Raw genomic sequence first — 13,419 nt, forward strand, 5'->3', positions numbered from 1 at the left:
TGACGTAGCAGCATGGCGGGCGCCGAGGCTGAGCGCAAGCGGAGGGCTCCGGAGGACGAGGAACCTGCGGCGGGAGAGCGGGGCGAGGAGGAACAAGAAGTGGAGGAGCGCTGGGTCGGGCCGCTCCCAGGGGAGGCCGCGCAGCCGAAGAAGAGGAAAGGTAATGAGAAGATCGGGGTTGCTTGTCCCGGGTCGGGGCCGCCGCGGCGGGAGGGCCCGGGCTGAGTGCGGCATCCCGTGTGCTGAGTGCGGCATCCCGTGTGCTGAGTGCGGCATCCCGTGTGCTGAGTGCGGCATCCCGTGTGCTGAGTGCGGCATCCCGTGTGCTGAGTGCGGCATCCCGTGTGCTGAGTGCGGCATCCCGTGTGCTGAGTGCGGCATCCCGTGTGCTGAGTGCGGCATCCCGTGTGCTGAGTGCGGCATCCCGTGTGCTGAGTGCGGCATCCCGTGTGCTGAGTGCGGCATCCCGTGTGCTGAGTGCGGCATCCCGTGTGCTGAGTGCGGCATCCCGTGTGCTGAGTGCGGCATCCCGTGTGCTGAGTGCGGCATCCCGTGTGCTGAGTGCGGCATCCCGTGTGCTGAGTGCGGCATCCCGTGTGCTGAGTGCGGCATCCCGTGTGCTGAGTGCGGCATCCCGTGTGCTGAGTGCGGCATCCCGTGTGCTGAGTGCGGCATCCCGTGTGCTGAGTGCGGCATCCCGTGTGCTGAGTGCGGCATCCCGTGTGCTGAGTGCGGCATCCCGTGTGCTGAGTGCGGCATCCCGTGTGCTGAGTGCGGCATCCCGTGTGCTGAGTGCGGCATCCCGTGTGCTGAGTGCGGCATCCCGTGTGCTGAGTGCGGCATCCCGTGTGCTGAGTGCGGCATCCCGTGTGCTGAGTGCGGCATCCCGTGTGCTGAGTGCGGCATCCCGTGTGCTGAGTGCGGCATCCCGTGTGCTGAGTGCGGCATCCCGTGTGCTGAGTGCGGCATCCCGTGTGCTGAGTGCGGCATCCCGTGTGCTGAGTGCGGCATCCCGTGTGCTGAGGGGCAGCCCGTGTGCTGAGGGGCATCCCGTGTGCTGAGTGCGGCATCCCGTGTGCTGAGTGCGGCAGCGCCTGTGCTGAGGGGCATCCCGTGTGCTGAGGGGCATCCCGTGTGCTGAGGGGCATCCCGTGTGCTGAGGGGCATCCCGTGTGCTGAGGGGCATCCCGTGTGCTGAGGGCCATCCCGTGTGCTGAGGGCCATCCCGTGTGCTGAGGGGCCGTGTCTGTCTCGGGCAAAGTGACCGCGCTGCAGAGGAGCCCTTCGGGTGCGGAATTACAGCCCAGGAGCACCAGGGGCTGAGAAAGTGGGGGCCTGGAAGGGGGAAAGTTGCGTGGAGACCTCGTAGCACCTTCCACTGTCTGAAGAGCCCTGCCGGGGAAGGGCTTTTGGTCAGGAACTGTAGGGGTGGGAGAAGGACTAGTGGATACAAATTGGTGAAGGGGTGATTTATGCTAGATACTAGGAAGAAATGCTTTACTATGGGGGTGGTGAGACCCCAGAAAGTCCCTCCTCCCAGGCTGGCATTGCTGAGCAACCTGATCTGGTGCGAGGTGTCGCTGCCCATGGCACGGGCGGGTTAGGACTGGATCTTCTAGGTCCGTTCCAACCCCTTAGCGTTCTCTATGATTCTGTGATTCCTGCTTTGTCTGGGGAACACTTGCGGGCTGAGAGCCCCTGCTGTGCAGGATGAAGCCGTGCTGTTTACTGCTGTGGAGTTAATCTGTTTTCTGAGTCACCGCCCTAAACTGGAGGGGCAGAGGAGCCTTTAGGCTGTATTTTGAGGTGCGGTGTTGATGTGTGTAGTAACTCTCAGCTCTCCGGGTCTCATTGCAAAGTAAATATGACTAACGGTGTTCGGCAGGCGCAGGTTTAGTAACAAATGCCGTGGCGCAGGTGTAAAAACCAGAGACAAAAGCCAAAATCAGATTGTTTAGGTGGGACAGTTAAACAATGAAATAAAGGGATGCCAGCACTTGGATTTTAATCTACAAGACCTGGGTGGGACCCCAAATCTCTTAACAACAGGGACACTTTTGGTTTTGGAATGAAAGGTGCGGATGACCTCTTGTATGACAGTAACTTAAAAATTGTTGATTGAGGTTTTTTTAATACATTCAGACAGCTGAGGTAGTAGTTGCTTTAAAAAGGAACAGCAGTATGAGTTAAAGCAGAGTTTGAGTGGTTTTAGTCCACTGGAAATATATAAGTCTGAGTACAAAGCCATTGCTAAAAGCCCTTTAATTTTGTTTGCACAAAATCCTAGCATGTTTTTGACTAAAATATGAGTAAGCAATTCAAGTAAGGGAGAACAGAAACCAAATGTACCTTGATGTAAAAAACCCCTGCCTTCCTGATTTTTCTTTTTATTCTGTGTAGTTCTTGAATTTGAACATGTTTATCTGGAAAATCTGCCATCTGCTTCGATGTATGAACGGAGTTACATGCACAGAGATGTCATCACACACGTAGCATGTACTAAGTAAGTATCTTCTTTTTCCATGGTATTGCTTTGTCAGAGGTATATTTTTGTATATGATAAGAAGTTTTCATTGTAGAAGTTTAACAATGGGAAGTTGCAGTATTGTAAGTGGTTTGGGTTCTGTTTATTTTTTTTTTTAAACTAAGTGCAAAAGAAAAGCTTACTTAGAAGCAAATAAAAATTGTTTACGTAGACTTAAGGAGGGTCTTAAAATCCTCGTTGAAGTGTGCAGGATATATAGGAGTGAGATTGACTGACTGGCCCCGAAAAAATACCATTCAGCAGAACTGCAGATACCACACACACACATAAACAGTAACTACTGTGAAACCAAACTTAAAATAGGAGTTACATTTATATATTCAGAAAGGATAGTGTTACATATTTCTTCAGTTCAGACGGTTGACTTTTCATAGATGAATCCAGAATGCATTAAAATACCTCTCTGCTTTTCCAGGAGTGGTAGTACCCATTCAGACAGATTGTCCCAGTAATTTCTTGAATATTCACTCTATGCACAGTGTTAATTATAGTGCAAATTACTGACTAGTGGGAATGTGCATAATGTGTGAATTATCTTCTCATGTTTTTATTTTTCTTTTCTAACTGTAGGACAGATTTTATCATAACAGCCAGTCATGATGGACATGTAAAATTCTGGAAAAAAATAGAAGAAGGGATTGAGTTTGTTAAACACTTCCGAAGTCACCTGGGTAAGAAGTTGCTTTTTTTTCTCTAAGGGGCCTCACTTTTTCCTCCACATTGCTTTTTGTTGTTTGAGGAGGGAGTGCAAACAGAGAGACAAATTCTGGGGTTCATTTAGTACGGTCAGGGATTAAATGATATCTACCCGTCTTCCTTCATTCCTGTCTTGTTACTTTTGCTCCCAAACTCCAGGAGGGATAGAGTGAGAATAAATAACAGGGGACTCTGCTTCCACAGATCCTCTACATCCTTTGCATTGCCTTGTGCCTTGCCTAGTATTTTTTTCCCTTGCAATATGGAAAAAAGTGATTATTTTTTTCTTATGTCATACTGAAGTGAAGGATGTCCTTTTTTGTTTATTAATAGTATGTTAACCTTATTAACAGGTGTTATTGAGAGTATTGCTGTTAGTTCAGAGGGGGCATTATTCTGTTCAGTTGGAGATGACAAAGCAATGAAGGTGTTTGATGTAGTCAACTTTGACATGATCAACATGCTGAAACTTGGGTAAGTTACTTAGTTCTTGGAAGTGTTTGTTTGGGATTATAATTGGGGGTTATTTTGCTAAGAGATAACACAATAATTCAAGTGGTTTGAGGTTTCTCTCCCACTCAGATGAACCCAAGTGAATTTCTGCACAGGCTTTGTATTTATTTATTTGATCCTGTTCTTTCTAATGAACCTGAGATGAAGTCCTAGTTATGTTTCTCTTTACCAGACAGGCATTGAAAATCCAAATTAGTGTCAGTTGTAATAATGTCAGAATATCACCAGTCCTGTAATGCCCATTAGTTGGATTTGTGAAAGGATACAAAATATGACATCCTATGGAGACTGGATAAAGTCTGTGAGGTCTGCCATTTCATTTGAGTTCTGATTCTCAAAATCTTTTCTTACAGACTTTAAAACAGACATAACTTATATTATTGACCATATTTCCATCTTGTTTTATTTGTGGAGTATGTTTTTGCAAGTAGCAAATGAGTTCCTTCATAGTTTAAATGCATTTACAGCCCTTACTGAATATAGGGGGATTGTCTTAATTTTGTTTATATCACTTCATTTCTACTGAAGCATGGAAGAGAAAGGCTGTTGAGCCATCCACTGAATGGTGTTGCTTGGAAAAGCTTAGTTATAACATGTTGAATTTTAGCAATACGTATATTAGCAAGACTAGTAAATAAAGTTTAAAATTTGCTTTTGATACTTGATTTCAAGATTGCAGCATAACTTAACTCGTATCTAAGGAACACCATTCCTTATTTTTTTATTTTTTGTCCTTCCACTCCGTGTTGCAGCTACCACCCTGGGCAGTGTGAGTGGGTTTATTGCCCTGGAGATGCCATATCTTCTGTTGCAACGTCTGAGAAGAGCACAGGAAAAATATTCATATATGATGGACGAGGGAATAACCAGCCACTTCATGTGTTTGACAAACTCCACACATCCTCGCTGACTCAGATACGGCTGAACCCTGTCTACAAAGTTGTTGTGTCTGCTGACAAGTCGGGAATGATCGAGTACTGGACTGGAACTCCTCAGGAATACAAATTTCCAAAGAATGTGAACTGGGAGTATAAAACAGATACTGATCTATATGAATTTGCTAAATGCAAAGCTTACCCATCCAGTATAAGTTTTTCACCTGATGGCAAGAAAATGGCCACTCTTGGGTCTGACAGAAAAGTTAGAATTTTCCGTTTCCTGACAGGGAAGCTCATGAGGGTCTTCGATGAATCTCTCAGTGTGAGTTTTGTCTTGTTTCTTTTTCTTTGAGATGTTTTCTGTACTTATTTGAATTAACTTGCCAACACGTTCACCTAAGTTATCATTTGTTTCTAAAGGCAAGCTTCCTTCCTACATTTTTCTTGCAGAAAAGGCCACATTCTCTTTGTTCCCTCTTGCATTGCTTTGCCCCAAATGAATTCTTACTGCCCTACATTACTTACATAATGAAACAGAGTTGTTGACTTTCATCTGTGTTTTCATACTGCTATATTACATTTTACTAGAAAGCAATTATAGAGGATTTCAAATAACATCAGAATAATGAACTAAATTTGTCATGTAAGAAACCTGTTAGAAAACTGCACACTTTTCTTCCTTTGCTTAAAACTAGTCCTACAACATGCCTATTGTGTCATTAAAATAAAGAGAGTATTACTTGTATTTATTTAAATTCTTCAATTAAGTGGAATAGTGTCCTTAGAATTCAGTGTTTTCTAATCATGAGGATTAGTGTTTTGCTGGATAAAAAGTTAAAAATGTGTTAATATAATAGTGATGTGGGTTTTTTATCTGTAGATGTTTACTGAACTTCAGCAGATGAGACAGCAACTACCAGACATGGAGTTTGGCCGACGTATGGCAGTTGAGCGTGAGCTGGAGAAAGTGGATGCAGTAAGATTAATTAATATAATTTTTGATGAAACTGGACACTTCGTTCTGTATGGAACAATGTTGGGCATTAAGGTCATAAATGTGGAGACTAACAGGTAAGTTCCAATGACACCGTGAGATAACATTTGTTTCAAAATCTGTATTCAATCAAATTTATAGTATATTTAAAACTTGATATGCTGGTGGTCTCTAATATTTTTGTGGTGACATTTGGTAGCCTTATGTTAGACTGTAGATAAGATAGTCCCATGCTTTATAATGAGTTGTTACAGATTAAACCTTAGTGAAATGAGCATATGTGTATTAAAAATGTGTAACCAATTAAATTCTGGTTGACTGGATGGGATAATGCAAAGTAAATGTGGATCATTTAGTTGGAATTTTATTATGTCAGGTGGCCGACTGGTAAATCAGGTAGCAAGTTTTAATAGAGAAACATCATAAAAACAATTAGTAAATAATTGAGAGGATTTGGGAATTTTCCTCTGAGCCTTGCAGTCAGAAAGATGTTCTCTGTGAGCAGCAACAGCAGTTACAGCTCTTTACCTCTTGTACGTCAGGTGTATTCGTATCTTGGGAAAACAAGAGAACATCAGGATGATGCAACTAGCCTTGTTCCAAGGAGTAGCAAAAAAGCATCGTGCTGCGATCACTATAGAGATGAAAGCATCTGAAAATCCTGTTCTCCAGAATATCCAGGCAGATCCAACAGTAATCTGCACAGCTTTTAAAAAAAACAGGTTTTACATGGTATGTGTGGTTTATATTTAAGTGACTCATTCTTGTATTGTTTTCTTTACATTTTTTTTCTGTTTTCTCCTTGCACCTTTCTAGTGCTTTTGGTCTAGAGTATTTGCAAACACAGATTTTCCAGAGGAGCCCCTCAATATTGCAAGCAAATCTAGAATTTTTAGATTAAACTATATATTTGCTATAAACAACTTTAATTTTTTCATTATTGCTCAAGCAGTTAAATAAATGGTTGTGGTTTTGGCTGTCTCAATCTTTATCCCCCAAGATGATATCCTTTTGTTCTAGTTGAAAAAAAGTGTAAGTAAGAACATGTAAAAAAGCTAACCAGATCTTAAAAAGAAACAATAATTAACTGTATGTATAAAAGTGTAATAGAGAAAATTTTCAGACCAGGATCATAACTTGGTAGCAATAAGGACATAAGAGGTGACCAAGAAAGACAGGAGTCACCTTCCTGTTCACAGCCAAACAGACAAGCAATTCCTGAGAAGGCAGTACTTGATTTGAGAGGTGATAGCCACAGAGGTTAGAGCTTGGTCTGTCTTGTGAGTTAAATTTTCTGGTTTTCTATAGTTTTGTATTAATGCAGTATTGGAATAAGAGGATTTAGTTTGATTTTGTAGTGCAACTAAAACTTTTGGCATGAAACCTGGTGATTTTGTCTAACAAAAACATGATATTCTCTGCCCCTTTTTAAATAAAAGGTGCTGAATTACTGATCACTTCCTGTTCAAAAGGGGTGGAAGTCTAAAGATAACATTATAAGAAGTTACTTGGGATTTGCATGTCATTGTACTGGAGTTTGTGACTGTGGAAATGCTGGTAATGAACAGCACTGAAATGCAAGGGTAGACTGTGTATGAGTTGTCTCCCTACATTTCAGACTGAATTCGGTGTTCAGCCATTGAATAATGACATGGATGTTGTGGTGCAGAGTACTGTGTAAGTTAAGGGATAAAAAGAAAATGAAGGAGTTAACTTTCTGTTCTTTTGTTCTTCAGTTCACTAAACGGGAACCAGAAGATACAAAGAGTGCCGATTCTGATAGAGATGTATTTAATGAGAAACCTTCTAAAGAAGAGGTCATGGCAGCCACTCAGGCAGAAGGTCCTAAAAGAGTTTCAGACAGTGCCATTATCCACACAAGCATGGGAGATATTCATATCAAGCTTTTTCCTGTTGAGTATGTATTTGGTAGTTTATTTCTTGTTTTGTTTTTGTTCCTTCTGTCCCTCTGGTTGCAATATCCCCTTATATTTCAAGCAAGGAATAATTTTTTCTTTTCCTTTTTCTACTGTCCTTGTTTCCTGACAACTTCTTAATACACCAAGCTAGGAATGAGACTCTTGACAAACATAAATGAAGTAGGGTAAAAATAGATCTAAATAACAGTTTGGGGCACAGGAGTTTTTTTAAATTCTGTTTTGTTTTATTTAGTTATTGGATCAGGGGGACTATTCCATTCTTAACTTGATTCTTTCTCTCAGCTGCAGATGCAGATGGGTCACTGCACTCTTCTGTGTAAGCTGAGGGTTAGTGCCAGGCAGTGCTGTTGGTTCTGTCTGAAAAAAGAATGGTGATGTTGGCAGCAGCAGTACATTTAGCAGGAGGTCTGTGCAAGCCATAGGAGGAGTAGTTGCAGCTTCCAAATGTGGCCAGAGTACTACATTTTATGTTATTGCAGGTCTTTTAAGAGCAATGTAACATATCAGCATATAATATTAGTGCTGTGTATGTGCAAAATGAGGCATAAAATGGAAATAGTTCATGCACAGCAATTGCTAAAGTTGTTTCAACATCTCTCCTTTGTGATGCAAAAATTGCAAATATTTTTTAATGTAACAGTAACCTCTGTGAGTCATGGAGTATTTGGAATTGTTGATGGCCCATTAGCAGGCACGCCCCCTCAGGCTGGGTGTGGAGGTGCTAACGACTCCCTGAAAAGGAGTTATCACAGCTCTTATCTCACAGGTGTCTTTCACACCCAGCTTTCCCTCTGAGGGGTGTCAGCAAATGGTCCATTGTTAACAGTTAGTGGGAAAGGGATAGAGGGTTTAGAATATACAGCTTTGGAGCACACACAGTTTATTTACAAAACTAGTAGCCTAAGTAGAAAGAACCTCCAATCAGTGGTGCCTTGCACTAGGTCTTGACATAATTTGTTTTCTGAGTCATGGTTTAACCTCCAGCCAGCAACTAAGCCCCCCGACAACTGTTCCCTCACATCCCTCTTGGTGGGATGGAGAGAGATTAGAAAGAGTAGGAATGAAAATATTCAGGTGCTGAGGTAGAGACAGTTTAATTGGAAAAGCAAAAGCCATGCACACAAGCAAAGCAAAACAAGGAATTAATTCAACACTAGCCATGGACAGGCAGGTGTTCCACCATCTCCCAGAAAACAGGGCTGTATCAGATGTAGTGGTTACTTGGGAAGACAAAATGCCATCAGTTTCTGTCCCCCACTTCTACCCTCAGCTTTTATAAGCTGAGCATGGTGCTGAATGGAATGGAGCATTCCTGTGGTCACTTGGGTCAGCTATGTCCCTTCCCAGCCCTTGTGCAGCCCCAGCCTCCCCACTGGTGGGGTGGAGCTAAGAGCGAAAAAGGCCTCAATGCTGTGCTGCTCAGGAACAGCTAAAACATCCTTGTGTCATCAATTGCTGCTGCTTTACTGTGGGTTTCAGCTCTGGGTTTGAGGAGGAGGAGATATGTTTTTTCCCTGTGTGATGAGAGCCCTTTCTGCATGGAGCTGAAACACTGCTTTGCACTCAGGATCTTTGACATCTGACATCTTTATGTCCTTGTCACCAGAAAAATATTTATTGTAGACTGTTTTTTCTGTTACATGATCTTAGGTGCCCTAAAACAGTGGAAAACTTCTGTGTGCACAGCAGGAATGGTTATTACAATGGACATATAATCCACCGTATCATCAAGGTAACTTGCAGCAAATGAATTTTTTGTTGGTTTCAATAATGCGCATTTCTGGTAAGCCTTTTCTGTTAACCCTTTCACTCTCCTTTTGCACACAGGATTTTTGGGGTGGCTTTAGAGTTCCCTGTAAAATCTGAACAACTCTGATGTTCTAAATGGCTTAATCATTTACTAAGTTTGTTTAATAGTTGTTCTGCAACTACTAAGATGGCAGAAAACTGAAAATTGAAATATCAGCTGTCCTGCTTGAATTAAGACTTTGTTTCATGGCAGAAAGCCTTATATGTGCTTCTTATTTCTGCTACACCAGAATCAAGCAGTGCAGCCTAAGTGTTTGCAGAAAGTGCAGATAGTCAGGTTTCTATCCTTTACTAGTAGGAACAGTGAGCGAGAAAAGACAGCTTGCTTTTTCAGAAGTACTTGATTGTAACTAAAAAGAGCCTTAAATGCTTTCTCTTATGCACAGCATTTTAACACTTATATTTTGCTGAAAGGTGTGAAATAAGTTTGAAAAAATGTCACTTGGCATAAAACACTTTTGGTTATTTATTCTATGCAATGATGTAATAACATCAAACTTCTGTGCAGGGTTTCATGATTCAGACTGGTGACCCAACTGGTACAGGAATGGGAGGAGAAAGTATTTGGGGAGGAGAATTTGAAGATGAGTTTCATTCAACTTTACGACATGACAGACCATACACACTCAGCATGGCTAATGCAGGACCAAATACCAATGGATCCCAGTTTTTTATAACAGTAGTGCCAACTGTAAGTAATATTAAAGGCTGAATTTAAGGCCTGAGAGTCTATCTATATAGTAAAAGATACAGTTTTTCTGATGGAAAAAGGATCACACTAGTACTGTCTAAATAATCTTTTCTTAATACTTTGAAATAAATGCTGCACATCATGATATACTTACTGTCTAGGCTTCAGTGAAACTGCCCCTAAAGAAACAGAAAAGTATTTGTCAGCTGTAAACAAGAGGGATTTTGCCTTTAATTGGAAAAAGGGTGATAGAGAATTCTTGGGCATGTTTGCAATTATGTCTTACTAGAGTAACTTAATAGTAGTGGTTTATACTTGATGGAACTGCAGGTATTGCTTAGATTGTTTGGGGTTTGGATATAGTGCTGGGATGTGTCCTTAACGGTAGCTAATTGTAGCAATACAAAGAAGCCAGTGTTTCAGTTTGAAGATTTCCTTTCATCTCTGTGTAATTTCTGAGCCAAAAATAGGGATTTTGGTATGTGAGTCTAAGAGATAAAAGATAATTCCTTAAAAGTAACATTTAAAAGAACTGCATTCTTAAGCACTGATTTCAAAATTTTGTGTCCTTTTTTAAAAAAGCCCACATCTGCCATAGTTTTGAGGTTTATTAAGTTCTCTCAGTGGCACACTGTATGAGTATGACTTTGATTAAGTACTATCTGGACTGGCACTTAAAATTCCTCTGTGAAAATACCATGACACAGAGAGACTGAAACAGTGTGCCTGTAAACTGAGAATACAATTTAAAATAAACAATACAATGCTACTGCATTGGTAAATCTGACTTCTGTAGTACAATTGAAAGGTAAGTTCAAACACGGAGGAATGTGTGTTAACTGCGCTGCTGATACTTAAATGGTGTTAGATTCCAGTCTGGACACACATAATGTATCTATCTGCACTTTCTGGTCTGGTGCTTGACCTAACATGTTGCTTTTTATTTCTCCTCCTGTGCTCTCAAACAGCCATGGCTAGACAACAAGCACAGTGTGTTTGGACGAGTGACCAAAGGAATGGAAGTTGTTCAGAGAATCTCAAATGTAAAAGTCAATCCCAAAACAGACAAGCCCTATGAGGATATCAGCATCATTAATATCACAGTGAAGTAAGGCAGGGATTGAAGATTCCTGCTTAAGCAGAAAAAACCCAGAAACAGACTGAGAAAGAACAGAAACATTTTTGATAATTCCTAGATATAGGAAGTACAAGGACACAGCAATCATCAGTTCTACGATTTTTAATGTATCTGAAGTGCCCTAATTCTGTATTTCATAACTTTGTATTTTAAAGTAAAAACATTGCATGTTTCTTACGAAGTCTACTGTTTTTCTTGCAAACTAAAGATTCCACTCTCGCCATGTCCTATGATAGTGTTTTCAACTTTTTCATGTTTATTTGCATCTTTTGTATTTAATTAATCCTTTCCAGAGTATTGAAGTCTTTGACAAAGGTCAGAAATCCAAAGTTGCATAAGCTCTTCAATCCCATGTGTCAAAAATTAGATTATGATACTGTTTGCTATGACAAACAAATAATGTAGTCTACCTCTGTTCTTTCAACTGGTTGTGTAAATGTCTCTTCTGTCCAGGAGCAATGATCAACTCTTACAACGCCAGTGTATAAGAGTCCTGACCAATTTACTGGGTGTTGCCAATGAATTTTTTTCTTTGAATCTTTCCTTTCTCATTGTTTTAGCATAGGGAGGTTTTATTTCTGGCTGCATTTTTGCCAGGAGTTCTACAAAGATTATTGCTTCTACTGAAATGTTTATTGAAATTAATTATTATAATCTTGGTTTGGATGCAGTTATAGAATAGAATCATAGAATCATTGGGGTTGAAAAAGCCCTGTAAGATCAGAAAGTCCAGCCATTAACCCAGGACCACCACCATTTTCACCATTAAACCAAGTGCCACATCCGTATGTTTTTAATTATCTCCAGGGATGGTGACTCCACCATTTCCCTATACACACTATTCCTGTGCCTGACCACATTTCAGTGAAGAAGTTTTTCTTAATATCCTGTGGTAATTTGAGGCCATTTCCTCTTGTCCTGTCACTTGTTATCTGGAGAAGAGACTGACACCCACTTGTCTACACTTCCTTTCAGGTAATTGCAGAGAGCATTAACACCTTGCCTCCTCTCCTGAACCTGCTTTTCTCCTCAGCCACTCCTCACAGGCTCTGTGCTCCAGACACTTCATCATTTCTGCTGCCCTTCTCTGGACTTGCTTCAGCACCTCCGTGTCCTTGTAGGGAGTGATGAAAACTGAACACGGTGTGAGGTGTGGCCTCACCAGTGCTGAAGTACTGGGGGACAATCTCTGCCCTTGCCCTGCTGGCCACACTATTGCTGATCCAAGCCAGGGTGCCACTGGTGTTATTGGCCACCTGGGCACATGGCTGGCTAGTGTTCAGCTGCTGTGGGCCAGCACCCACAGATCCTTTTCTGCTGGCAACTTTCCAGCTACTCTTCTCCCAGTTTTTACCTTGTACCACTGGCCTCAGACCATGATGCAGCCTGTCTAGATCCCTCTGCAGAGCCTTCTGCCCTCCAGCAGATCAACACTCCCACCCAGCTTGGTGTCGTCTCTGAAATTACTGAGGCTGCACTCCACCATCAATATAGGTATTTAACAGGACTGTACCCAGTACTGAGCCTGGGTACCAGCACTGGTGACCTGCTCCCAGCTGGATTTGACCCCACTCACCCCCACTCTGGGTCCAGCCCTCCAGACAGTTGTTTAGCCAGAGAACAGTACCCATCCAAGACATGGGCTGCTGGTTTCTCCAGGAGAATTGCTGTGGGAAGGTGTCAAATAAAGTCCAGGCAGACAACATCCACAGCCTTTCCCTCATCCAGTAGGCAGATCACCTAGTCCAGGGAGACCAGGCTGGTCAAGCAGTGCTTGCATTTCACAAATGCTGCCTGATCCCAATTTGGCACATATTACATGATGGACCCAGGATGAGCTGCTCCAGGACCTTCCCTGGCATCAAGGTCAGGCTGTGATTTCCTGGATCCTTCTAACCCTTGAAAATGGGCATTAAAATTCCCAGCTTTCAGTCACCTCCCCCGTTAGTCTTGTCTGCTGGTAAATGATTGGAAGTGTTTTGGTTAAGTGTCCTCTACCAGTTTTATCAGTCCTCTTTGGTGGATCCATTCTGGTCCCACAGACTTGCAGGTGTCTTAACTGATATAGCAGGTCACTAACCATTTCTTCCTGGATTATGGGGGCTTTGTTTTGCTCCCTATCCCTGTCTTCCAACTCAGGGGACTGGATACCCTGAGGACAACTGGTATTACTGTTGAAGACTGAGTCAAAGAAGGCATTAAGTACCTCAGCATT

General features: G+C 42.2%; 1 protein-coding gene across 1 annotated transcript; it reads left to right on the forward strand.

The window, feature by feature from the left end:
• Nucleotides 1-6: 6 nt before the first annotated feature.
• On the forward strand, nt 7-11,381 carry PPWD1 (peptidylprolyl isomerase domain and WD repeat containing 1). Its single transcript, XM_071579911.1, has 11 exons — nt 7-160; nt 2,401-2,503; nt 3,116-3,216; nt 3,595-3,715; nt 4,507-4,954; nt 5,513-5,703; nt 6,169-6,358; nt 7,363-7,544; nt 9,217-9,298; nt 9,884-10,066; nt 11,035-11,381. The coding sequence occupies exons 1-11, from the start codon at nt 13-15 to the stop codon at nt 11,176-11,178; spliced, it is 1,893 nt and encodes a 630-aa protein (XP_071436012.1). The 5' UTR covers nt 7-12; the 3' UTR covers nt 11,179-11,381.
• The last annotated feature ends 2,038 nt before the right edge of the window (nt 11,382-13,419 follow it).

Source organism: Pithys albifrons, chromosome Z (assembly GCF_047495875.1).
Source record: "Pithys albifrons albifrons isolate INPA30051 chromosome Z, PitAlb_v1, whole genome shotgun sequence".
Classification (NCBI taxonomy): domain Eukaryota; kingdom Metazoa; phylum Chordata; class Aves; order Passeriformes; family Thamnophilidae; genus Pithys; species Pithys albifrons.

Excerpts from the sequence above, each read along its gene's own strand:
- PPWD1 (XM_071579911.1), top strand. The coding sequence starts at position 13 with ATGGCGGGCGCCGAGGCTGAGCGCAAGCGGAGGGCTCCGGAGGACGAG. Across the intron at positions 161-2,400 it reads GCAGCCGAAGAAGAGGAAAG|TTCTTGAATTTGAACATGTT; the intron begins GTAATGAGAAGA and ends TATTCTGTGTAG. Across the intron at positions 7,545-9,216 it reads ATCAAGCTTTTTCCTGTTGA|GTGCCCTAAAACAGTGGAAA; the intron begins GTATGTATTTGG and ends ACATGATCTTAG.